General features: G+C 34.7%; 1 protein-coding gene across 15 annotated transcripts in view; it reads left to right on the top strand.

Annotated features, from left to right (window-relative positions):
• LOC129732246 (neuroligin-4, X-linked) overlaps nucleotides 1–12,418 on the top strand; it is a 492,846-nt gene that overhangs the window by 433,837 nt on the left and 46,591 nt on the right. The window contains exon 15 of one of the 15 annotated variants that reach the window (XM_055692934.1): nucleotides 11,211–11,236. The exons of the other annotated variants lie outside the window; for them this stretch is intronic. Within the exon in view, the coding sequence (XP_055548909.1) occupies nucleotides 11,211–11,221 (11 nt within the window). The 3' untranslated portion in view covers nucleotides 11,222–11,236. Of the gene's footprint in view, nucleotides 1–11,210; nucleotides 11,237–12,418 lie in introns of those variants that run through there. 15 annotated transcript variants of the gene reach the window in all.

Here is a 12,418-nt window from a genome sequence, read left to right as displayed (position 1 = left end):
AACTTTATATAAACAACCCATAGGTGAATAGGTATGACAAGAGTGAATAGATAAAGTGGCGCAGAGACTGAAACAAGAAAAACCAAACGTACCGCCAAACGCTAAACCACACGAGCAAAGTGAATGAATTTTACTACTACGCTAGACTTGGCAGCAAGTGTATTGTAATCATTAAAAAAAGGTTACAAAAATTTGAGTTTTTATTCTTTTTGTTTATTTTGATCATTCTATCATTTAAAAAAGCGTACAATATATTGAATTGAATTGAATTGAATTTTATTCTGTTTGTTCATTCAATTAAACCATTTCCTGGTAACAACAGGATATGTGTATGAACGCAGCGTTCCAGTTGTGAAGGTTTGCTCACCCGGTCGATGTCGCAATCGCTGAATTTTTTGTATCAGCCTAAGAAGTAAAATAAAGGAAAAACATAAGCAATTGTTCTCATGACGGAAGTATTGAATTTTTACCCGGGCTTTCCCGCTGAAGCAAGTTTACCGATCCCTTTGAACATATCTGAGCCCTCCAGTTGATCGTTGGACCATGTTGTAATAGTTGCTCCTAGAGTTTCACGGAACTGCTTGGAGGCAACAATTTGGCAGCAGTCCCAGCAGCAGTAGCAATAGTCCCAGCAGCAACAGTGGTTCCAACAGTAGCAGTAGTCCAGCAGCAGAGTCTCTGGATTAGGATTTACTTTGGTCAAAATAACAAAAAAAAAAACAAACACACACAAAGTAGACAAACCTCTTCCATGCTCTCGTGTTGGTATGTTTCACTCAAGTTCGGTATTGGAAGCTTCAAGCGCATCCGGTATAGATCTCAGCTTCCTGTGACTACAGCCACGTACAGATCCCGCTCGTAATTAACATGAAGCTATTCAAAATAATAAAAAAATACATTTTATTCATCACTTGCAATCATTCTTTTATTTACTTACACTGCAAAGTCGGGTATTTCTCAGCTTTCCAAGAATCGATTGTTTTTTTTTTTTTGGAAACTGTAGCGTATCGCCAGAGTGTTTATCTCCAAACAAAATGCATTGCGAAGAAGTGAATATAACACTATATTGTCAGTTAATGACAGAACTCAAAATTTTGAATATTTGATGTCGTAAACTATCATCTCACAAAGCATCTAGCAAAGCTGTGTCCGTTTTGTTCCACTAACCAGTACAGAAGCTTATGAGACCATAAACTTATAAACGTGTTTTTCCCGAAACATATAGGTTGACTGATCGGACTCACCTGTCTCATTGTTTTTCATGGGACCCTAGGAATAAATGCAGGATTTTTCTAAACGCATTTTTTATGAAAAATGTTAATAACGCATTTTTTTATGAAAAATGTTAATAACAATGAGTAAAATTGAGATATTTACGATGTCAGTGTTGCAAATTGTTTCTCTTAAAAAGCACTAAAAATCGTTCAAAGACAGTTTTGAGATGAATCTTGAAATAAAAAAGTTATATGTTTTTTTTCAATATAAATCGGTTGATTTCAAAGATAGAGAAAAACATTTTTTTACAAAGTTTCTTAAAATTAATGGAGCTATAACATTGTAGAACAAATTTTTCTTCTATCTACAAAGATGAAAAAGTTAGATACATATTTGCATTGAAAATGTTGGTCACCCTAGTTTTTGATAATTTTTCAATAAGCGTTTCATCATATGTAACAACTTTTTAAAAGAAAGTTTTTCTCTAAAATGTTGCTATAGTGCTCTAGACCAAAATTTCCCCCTAAATTTGGTTTCTGGACCATTATGCATTGGTGTAACACCACACCGGTTTACCAACAACGAAAAGTACAAAGAGCAAAAAGTTTTGAAGCACTGTTTTCAGACACTCGGTCTTTTAAAAGATTTCAAATTAATTTACAATGCAAATCGAGCTTACCATCGCATTGGGGTCAATTCAACGAGTTGGCACTGCCGTACCAAGAGCCTGAAAATGGTCTCGAACAGAACTTGGACATGCAAAACGTATCGAAAACAATATTGATTACGAATTCTTTGAATTTTAAAAATTGTTATCTGCAAACAATTAGAAATTTTTTGACAGGTAAACAATCCATCACATGGCGAATTTTCAATTTTCACGTGGAATTGTTCGCTTTGCATGGTTGTAACCGATGTCCGGTTAATCCGATTGAACTAAACTTTATCACTATTAATAGTAAAATCGTGTGTAATACTCCAATAAACATTGAGGCTACCCACTTTTTATTGAAGTATTCCATAAGATTTTACAATTTACAACTCTGTTAGTTTAGGCATTTTTAACATTCGCGAAAATGTGAAGGGTATGAAACTACTTCAGCAGTGGTTTTCTACAGCATTCTAATTCAAAACCTGCCGAAGAGCGACCTCTGTCGATGTGATGCAATTCCTTACCGATACTCTAGTTTTTTTTTCTATTTCATGTTCATCATTTCTACTGGCTTTTGTTACGCATGTTGATGTGCGTAAAAGGATAATCATTCATCGAAATGACTCCCGACTTATAAATAATTGAAAATGTGAAAATGTATTTTTGTTTTTCAAAAAATATCATAGAATGGTCACAGTGTTAGCTCATCGATAAATACCAAAGACAAGAATTCAGGTTCTAATATTTCTTTAATGTTTTAGAAATAATGAGAAAAAACCAACGCACTGTTGGCAAAAAAAATGGGGGCAATATTGCAGAAAGCGAGAAGTCAAAATGACGCAGACTATCTTTTCAGGACGCAACTTTAAATGACTATTTGCAAGTAATTTTTTGGGATTTTTTCTAACATTCATACTTTGCAATTCCACGAAAAAACAGGCAACCAATTTAATCGACCATTTTTTGAAAATAAGTTAAAAGAAAAATCAGAAACTAATGAGAGTGCCTTATTAGTGATTAAAAATAATTTAACAGTCAACACGGCTTATTTGATTGGCATAAATTTCAAGCAATAATCAAAACATTCGCATATGAAAATGATCAAGTAAATAGTTTCAAAGATTTGATCATCAAAAAAATACATTTGATGTTTTGAGGGTTTTGCTAATTAGAAAAATGAAACCAATTGGATTGGCAAACTGAAAGTAGTTTTTAATTTTCCTAATTTTAAGCTAATTAGAAAATTTTGGAAAATTGAAAATGGTTCAATCCACCACAATTAAATAGAACATCATAATAGATTTGGGAGCTGAAATCTAATGAATTTAGTGGCAAAGAAAAGCAAAACATGCAATTTTTCCCATGTTTGCTACAATTCTGAAAGCTAAACGATTGAAATTAATTAAACATATCTGTTTTCTTTTAATAATTTATGTTGGCATTAACACAGGCTTTTTGTTTAAAAGAGCAGTAAAATATGTTTTCATTTTTATATTATTTTATTGCGGGTGAATTTGTCTTTTCATGTGATATTTATTTAAAAAACTTAGCGCTAATAAGCGAGCAAAACAGAAATCTAATAACGATAAACCACGGCCGTCTAAAACTTAAGGAACTTTCCAGAACGCCGACAATTAAAAAAACACATCAAGCTCATACTGGCATGATATTACTGTAGCCAATTTTGAACATCATTGTAACTTAGCATGGCCTGTTGACAATTGCCGTTTTTTCACATATGCTATTGCGTGAAACTAATATTAAAAATATTGAAACACTCGATACTCGCTAGATCAGTTCAGCAGTAAAAACATAATAAAGTTCTAAATCGTCTCTCCTAACCACGTCTATGAGATGTGGCAAAGTCATTGTTATAGGAACACGCTTTGTACCCGAAGCTCCTGGGTACAAGTTGCACTGCTATTGGGGTAAAAGTTTTCAATTTTACAGAAAACTAACTTAGTTGACACAAAAAACTGGATTAATATGTTTTCAGTTAAGTCGATCAGGTCTGAGCTTCGTGAAGCTTCAATGATTGAGAGATCATCCCTTTTGAGAATCATAACTCCCCGTCAACTATGTGAAAGTAAAAAATGGCAGATTCGAGTAAGGCCGTTACAAATTTTTATTTTCATTTTATGTCACCCAACCCCCCCTTCAAAAATCTTGAATATTGGAAGGGGGAGAAAAAAAGCTCAAACCGTTTTGTTCATTTCATTGGTTTTTCGACAGCATAAATGCTTAATTTAGCAACAAACAGGTCAGGTGACAGCGAGAGTGTCGTCGAAAGGCAAGCGAAATAAATAATAATAATAATAAAGTGTTATTTTTCAACATTTATTTGAGTGCAAGTTACAAACGTCATAATTTGCACACAAACTTTGAACAAAGATATGTCTTTTTTTTCGTCTCGGTGGTATTTATTTTTTGCCACCCCCTCTGCTAACTTGGACATGAAAAGAATTCGAAATTTGTATCAGCCTAACTAATGACATGATTTTTTTTCTACAGCGAAATTTTGCAAAATTACAATAATTTATGCAAGTTTTCATTTCTTACAAAGTGCACTGATTTGAGTAAATGCACTCTTTAATGTTTCAAGGGTAATTAATTATTGTTTCCATTTTTTAGCTTATTATAAATTATATGTATATATTTTGCAGCCAAATATTATATAAATCGAATGTTTCATTAATTTGCCGGACATTAAAATTGTTGTTTGGTATGATTTTTGATTTTGGCTGAAACACTAACCTGGCGAGTGCAATTGCACTTATCATTGATGCAGAAGTGTAAACATCAAAACAACACACTTGCTGGTTACCAACCAGCATTCTTTTCTTATCTAGCTCTTATTTATCCGTTTTAAATTCGCTAGATTTTTCATTACACTACACTGATATCCACCGCTCTTCACCGTCATGAATGACATACTGAGGCGTCAAATTAAGCGGAGCCAAAAGCGTCGCAAAAGCGTCTGAGCTACTTCTTCGAACGTCTATATGAAACGCTCAAACCGGTCATACTGAAGCGGCAAAGACGCGTCGGTAGAGGCGGCGAAACAGAACGAGTAGTGTTTTGACGCGCGTATACGTAGGTGGTAATACCATATTCAGACTAAATCTTTCATCACCAGGTGCTTTATATTTACTTTATTTTGGTCTTGAATCATAAAAAATAATAAGGATAGAAAATAGTATCGGGAAAAATTTTTAGGTCGTCGGGAAAATAACACTGGTATTTTGATTGATATTGTTGAGTTTTGATTCGAATGGCCAGGAATCTATGCTGAGCTTCTTTGGTCGCGAAAATGCAAGCCGCTGAGTAACTTGCTGTGCTCACATGGGTTATTCAAATCCTAACAGATATATAATATAAACTAGCTGAACGTTGCTCGTGGTCAACGGGATTAAAATTTGGAATAATTTCTTATATTTTTTACTACGTCTGTAGCGCAACTCACTTCAGAAATATTATTTTATTTCATAAAAAAATCTCTATGTTTACTAAAAACGTAATTTACCGTGCTTGAAGAAGCAAAAAAATCTTCATTGGACGAATTCATATTTTCTTCAAACAAAACCGCTACTGAAATTTAGGAATATGACAACACAACGCATTTGCGATGCTCGCTCCAGTATGTCATAGGAAGCTTCACCCAACGCTTCTGTTTATTCCGCTTCTCATACGCTCAACGCTTCGCTTCATTTTACGCCTCAGTATGTCATTAGCCTTACGGTTTTATTCACATGAAAATACACAAATTTTCTTCCTGCTTGATTTCAGCAAATTTAGCACTGAAAAAATCTCGCACTATTGGCCAGCAGGCGGATAAACCCGTTCGACACTATTGAAACCACCGCGACGGTATTTTCTTTTTTCTAAACACGCGGAAACAAATTTTCGACGCGACACGAAATAACTAAAATTTTAATCACAACTCGATTAATAATAATAAAAATTCGTGCTGCGTTGGCCATCGACTAGAATAAAGAGGGTTCAACACACACACACCAATACAATAGATAGTGCATCTGTTTGCGCAGCGTTTGCTGTCGGTGAGAATAAAGTCTGCACCAAAGCGAGAAAGGCAAAAGAAATCCCAGTCAGAATTTCATGGAACGCGAATCGGACCATCGGACCCATCTCTCTCAAAATTCATGCGGGTAGAACGAAATTCGCTCGAACTGTGTGCTAAACGCTCTTTCTTTCGGTTTTCTTTTGCCTTTCTCGCTTTGGTGCAGACTTTATTCTCACCGACAGCAAACGTTGCGCAAACAGATGCACGATCTATTGTATTGGTGTGTGTGTTGAACCCTCTTTATTCTAGTCGATGGCCAACGCTGCACGAACTTTTATTATTATTAATCGAGTTGTGATTAAAATTTAAGTTATTTCGTGTCGCGTCGAAAATTTGTTTCCGCGTGTTTAGAAAAAAGAAAATACCGTCGCGGTGGTTTCAATAGTATCGAACGGGTTTATCCGCCTGCTGGCCAATAGTGCGAGATTTTTTCAGTGCTAAATTTGCTGAAATCCAGCAGGAAGAAAATTTGTGTTTTTTCATATGAATAAAACCGTAAGGCTAATGACATACTGAGGCGTAAAATGAAGCGAAGCGTTGAGCGTATGAGAAGCGGAATAAACAGAAGCGTTGGGTGAAGCTTCCTATGACATACTGGAGCGAGCATCGCAAATGCGTTGTGTTGTCATATTCCTAAATTTCAGTAGCGGTTTTGTTTGAAGAAAATATGAATTCGTCCAATGAAGATTTTTTTGCTTCTTCAAGCACGGTAAATTACGTTTTTAGTAAACATAGAGATTTTTTTATGAAATAAAATAATATTTCCGAAGTGAGTTGCGCTACAGACGTAGTAAAAAATATAAGAAATTATTCCAAATTTTAATCCCGTTGACCACGAGCAACGTTCAGCTAGTTTATATTATATATCTGTTAGGATTTGAATAACCCATGTGAGCACAGCAAGTTACTCAGCGGCTTGCATTTTCGCGACCAAAGAAGCTCAGCATAGATTCCTGGCCATTCGAATCAAAACTCAACAATATCAATCAAAATACCAGTGTTATTTTCCCGACGACCTAAAAATTTTTCCCGATAGTATTTTCTATTCTTATTATTTTTTATGATTCAAGACCAAAATAAAGTAAATATAAAGCACCTGGTGATGAAAGATTTAGTCTGAATATGGTATTACCACCTACGTATACGCGCGTCAAAACACTACTCGTTCTGTTTCGCCGCCTCTACCGACGCGTCTTTGCCGCTTCAGTATGACCGGTTTGAGCGTTTCATATAGACGTTCGAAGAAGTAGCTCAGACGCTTTTGCGACGCTTTTGGCTCCGCTTAATTTGACGCCTCAGTAAGTCATTAGCCTAACACTCATGACGGTGAAGAGCGGTGGATATCAGTGTAGTGTAGTGAAAAATCTAGCGAATTTAAAACGGATAATTAAGAGCTAGATAAGAAAAGAATGCTGGTTGGTAACCAGCAAGTGTGTTGTTTTGATGTTTACACTTCTGCATCAATGATAAGTGCAATTGCACTCGCCAGGTTAGTGTTTCAGCCAAAATCAAAAATCATACCAAACAACAATTTTAATGTCCGGCAAATTAATGAAACATTCGATTTATATAATATTTGGCTGCAAAATATATACATATAATTTATAATAAGCTAAAAAATGAAAGCAAAAATTAATTACCCTTGAAACATTAAAGAGTGCATTTACTCAAATCAGTGCACTTTGTAAGAAATGAAAACTTGCATAAATTATTGTAATTTTGCAAAATTTCGTTGTAGAAAAAAAAATCATGTCATTAGTTAGGCTGATACAAATTTCGAATTCTTTTCATGTCCAAGTTAGCAGAGGGGGTGGCAAAAAATAAATACCACCGAGACAAAAAAAAGACATATCTTTGTTCAAAGTTTGTGTGCAAATTATGACGTTTGTAACTTGCACTCAAATAAATGTTGAAAAATAACACTTTATTATTATTATTATTTATTTCGCTTGCCTTTCGACGACACTCTCGCTGTCACCTGACCTGTTTGTTGCTAAATTAAGCATTTATGCTGTCGAAAAACCAATGAAATGAACAAAACGGTTTGAGCTTTTTTTCTCCCCCTTCCAATATTCAAGATTTTTGAAGGGGGGGTTGGGTGACATAAAATGAAAATAAAATTTGTAACGGCCTTACTCGAATCTGCCATTTTTTACTTTCACATAGTTGACGGGGAGTTATGATTCTCAAAAGGGATGATCTCTCAATCATTGAAGCTTCACGAAGCTCAGACCTGATCGACTTAACTGAAAACATATTAATCCAGTTTTTTGTGTCAACTAAGTTAGTTTTCTGTAAAATTGAAAACTTTAACCCCAATAGCAGTGCAACTTGTACCCAGGAGCTTCGGGTACAAAGCGTATTCCTATAACAATGACTTTGCCACATCTCATAGACGTGGTTAGGAGAGACGATTTAGAACTTTATTATGTTTTTACTGCTGAACTGATCTAGCGAGTATCGAGTGTTTCAATATTTTTAATATTAGTTTCACGCAATAGCACATGTGAAAAAACGGCAATTGTCAACAGGCCATGCTAAGTTTCAATGATGTTCAAAATTGGCTACAGTAATATCATGCCAGTATGAGCTTGATGTGTTTTTTTAATTGTCGGCGTTCAGGAAAGTTCCTTAAGTTTTAGACGACCGTGGTTTATCGTTATTAGATTTCTGTTTTGCTCGCTTATTAGCGCTAAGTTTTTTAAATAAATATCACATGAAAAGACAAATTCACCCGCAATAAAATAATATAAAAATGAAAACATATTTTACTGCTCTTTTAAACAAAAAGCCTGTGTTAATGCCAACATAAATTATTAAAAGAAAACAGATATGTTTAATTAATTTCAATCGTTTAGCTTTCAGAATTATAGTAAACATGGGAAAAATTGCATGTTTTGCTTTTCTTTGCCACTAAATTCATTAGATTTCAGCTCCCAAATCTATTATGATGTTCTATTTAATTGTGGTGGATTGAACCATTTTCAATTTTCCAAAAATTTTTAATTAGCTTAAAATTAGGAAAATTAAAAATTACTTTCAGTTTGCCAATCCAATTGGTTTCATTTTTCTAATTAGCAAAACCCTCAAAACATCAAATGTATTTTTTTGATGATCAAATCTTTGAAACTATTTACTTGATCATTTTCATATGCGAATGTTTTGATTATTGCTTGAAATTTATGCCAATCAAATAAGCCGTGTTGACTGTTAAATTATTTTTAATCACTAATAAGGCACTCTCATTAGTTTCTGATTTTTCTTTTAACTTATTTTCAAAAAATGGTCGATTAAATTGGTTGCCTGTTTCTTCGTGGAATTGCAAAGTATGAATGTTAGAAAAAATCCCAAAAAATTACTTGCAAATAGTCATTTAAAGTTGCGTCCTGAAAAGATAGTCTGCGTCATTTTGACTTCTCGCTTTCTGCAATATTGCCCCCATTTTTTTTGCCAACAGTGCGTTGGTTTTTTCTCATTATTTCTAAAACATTAAAGAAATATTAGAACCTGAATTCTGGTCTTTGGTATTTATCGATGAGCTAACACTGTGACCATTCTATGATATTTTTTGAAAAACAAAAATACATTTTCACATTTTCAATTATTTATAAGTCGGGAGTCATTTCGATGAATGATTATCCTTTTACGCACATCAACATGCGTAACAAAAGCCAGTAGAAATGATGAACATGAAATAGAAAAAAAAAAACTAGAGTATCGGTAAGGAATTGCATCACATCGACAGAGGTCGCTCTTCGGCAGGTTTTGAATTAGAATGCTGTAGAAAACCACTGCTGAAGTAGTTTCATACCCTTCACATTTTCGCGAATGTTAAAAATGCCTGAACTAACAGAGTTGTAAATTGTAAAATCTTATGGAATACTTCAATAAAAAGTGGGTAGCCTCAATGTTTATTGGAGTATTACACACGATTTTACTATTAATAGTGATAAAGTTTAGTTCAATCGGATTAACCGGACATCGGTTACAACCATGCAAAGCGAACAATTCCACGTGAAAATTGAAAATTCGCCATGTGATGGATTGTTTACCTGTCAAAAAATTTCTAATTGTTTGCAGATAACAATTTTTAAAATTCAAAGAATTCGTAATCAATATTGTTTTCGATACGTTTTGCATGTCCAAGTTCTGTTCGAGACCATTTTCAGGCTCTTGGTACGGTAGTGCCAACTCGTTGAATTGACCCCAATGCGATGGTAAGCTCGATTTGCATTGTAAATTAATTTGAAATCTTTTAAAAGACCGAGTGTCTGAAAACAGTGCTTCAAAACTTTTTGCTCCTTGTACTTTTCGTTGTTGGTAAACCGGTGTGGTGTTACACCAATGCATAATGGTCCAGAAACCAAATTTAGGGGGAAATTTTGGTCTAGAGCACTATAGCAACATTTTAGAGAAAAACTTTCTTCTAAAAAGTTGTTACATATGATGAAACGCTTATTGAAAAATTATCAAAAACTAGGGTGACCAACATTTTCAATGCAAATATGTATCTAACTTTTTCATCTTTGTAGATAGAAGAAAAATTTGTTCTACAATGTTATAGCTCCATTAATTTTAAGAAACTTTGTAAAAAAATGTTTTTCTCTATCTTTGAAATCAACCGATTTATATTGAAAAAAAACATATAACTTTTTTATTTCAAGATTCATCTCAAAACTGTCTTTGAACGATTTTTAGTGCTTTTTAAGAGAAACAATTTGCAACACTGACATCGTAAATATCTCAATTTTACTCATTGTTATTAACATTTTTCATAAAAAAATGCGTTATTAACATTTTTCATAAAAAAATGCGTTATTAACATTTTTCATAAAAAATGCGTTTAGAAAAATCCTGCATTTATTCCTAGGGTCCCATGAAAAACAATGAGACAGGTGAGTCCGATCAGTCAACCTATATGTTTCGGGAAAAACACGTTTATAAGTTTATGGTCTCACAAGCTTCTGTACTGGTTAGTGGAACAAAACGGACACAGCTTTGCTAGATGCTTTGTGAGATGATAGTTTACGACATCAAATATTCAAAATTTTGAGTTCTGTCATTAACTGACAATATAGTGTTATATTCACTTCTTCGCAATGCATTTTGTTTGGAGATAAACACTCTGGCGATACGCTACAGTTTCCAAAAAAAAACAATCGATTCTTGGAAAGCTGAGAAATACCCGACTTTGCAGTGTAAGTAAATAAAAGAATGATTGCAAGTGATGAATAAAATGTATTTTTTTATTATTTTGAATAGCTTCATGTTAATTACGAGCGGGATCTGTACGTGGCCGTAGTCACAGGAAGCTGAGATCTATACCGGATGCGCTTGAAGCTTCCAATACCGAACTTGAGTGAAACATACCAACACGAGAGCATGGAAGAGGTTTGTCTACTTTGTGTGTGTTTGTTTTTTTTGTGTTATTTTGACCAAAGTAAATCCTAATCCAGAGACTCTGCTGCTGGACTACTGCTACTGTTGGAACCACTGTTGCTGCTGGGACTATTGCTACTGCTGCTGGGACTGCTGCCAAATTGTTGCCTCCAAGCAGTTCCGTGAAACTCTAGGAGCAATTATTACAACATGGTCCAACGATCAACTGGAGGGCTCAGATATGTTCAAAGGGATCGGTAAACTTGCTTCAGCGGGAAAGCCCGGGTAAAAATTCAATACTTCCGTCATGAGAACAATTGCTTATGTTTTTCCTTTATTTTACTCCTTAGGCTGATACAAAAAATTCAGCGATTGCGACATCGACCGGGTAAGCAAACCTTCACAACTGGAACGCTGCGTTCATACACATATCCTGTTGTTACCAGGAAATGGTTTAATTGAATGAACAAACAGAATAAAATTCAATTCAATTCAATTCAATATATTGTACGCTTTTTTAAATGATAGAATGATCAAAATAAACAAAAAGAATAAAAACTCAAATTTTTGTAACCTTTTTTTAATGATTACAATACACTTGCTACCAAGTCTAGCGTAGTAGTAAAATTCATTCACTTTGCTCGTGTGGTTTAGCGTTTGGCGGTACGTTTGGTTTTTCTTGTTTCAGTCTCTGCGCCACTTTATCTATTCACTCTTGTCATACCTATTCACCTATGGGTTGTTTATATAAAGTTTTTTCGAATAACAATAACAGAGTTGAGCGCTATTCTCACTGCTTTCGGACAGTGTCCAAGCCGTGGCGCGAATGCAAAAAAAAAACGACAATATTTCACTGCCACATAGTCACATCTTCGCAAGTTGTTGCCATGCACTCTCCGAGAAGCACAAAATATCGTCGGCAACGATATTTTTCATTCGCACGGCGGTAACACGGCACTGCCCCGGACATTGCACGGCGGCTTGGTGTGAAAACGTTCGAAATAGCGCTGTATTAATAATTAGAGACACCTCACCAATTCGGCTGTCGCACGTGGATATGCGAATGACCTACACAATTGAAACGAAGCGGA

The sequence above is a fragment of the Wyeomyia smithii genome, chromosome 3, assembly GCF_029784165.1.
Source record: "Wyeomyia smithii strain HCP4-BCI-WySm-NY-G18 chromosome 3, ASM2978416v1, whole genome shotgun sequence".
Classification (NCBI taxonomy): Eukaryota; Metazoa; Arthropoda; class Insecta; order Diptera; family Culicidae; genus Wyeomyia; species Wyeomyia smithii.
The sequence above is the reverse complement of the archived record's forward strand: the minus strand, read 5'-3'. Positions and strand labels throughout refer to the sequence as shown.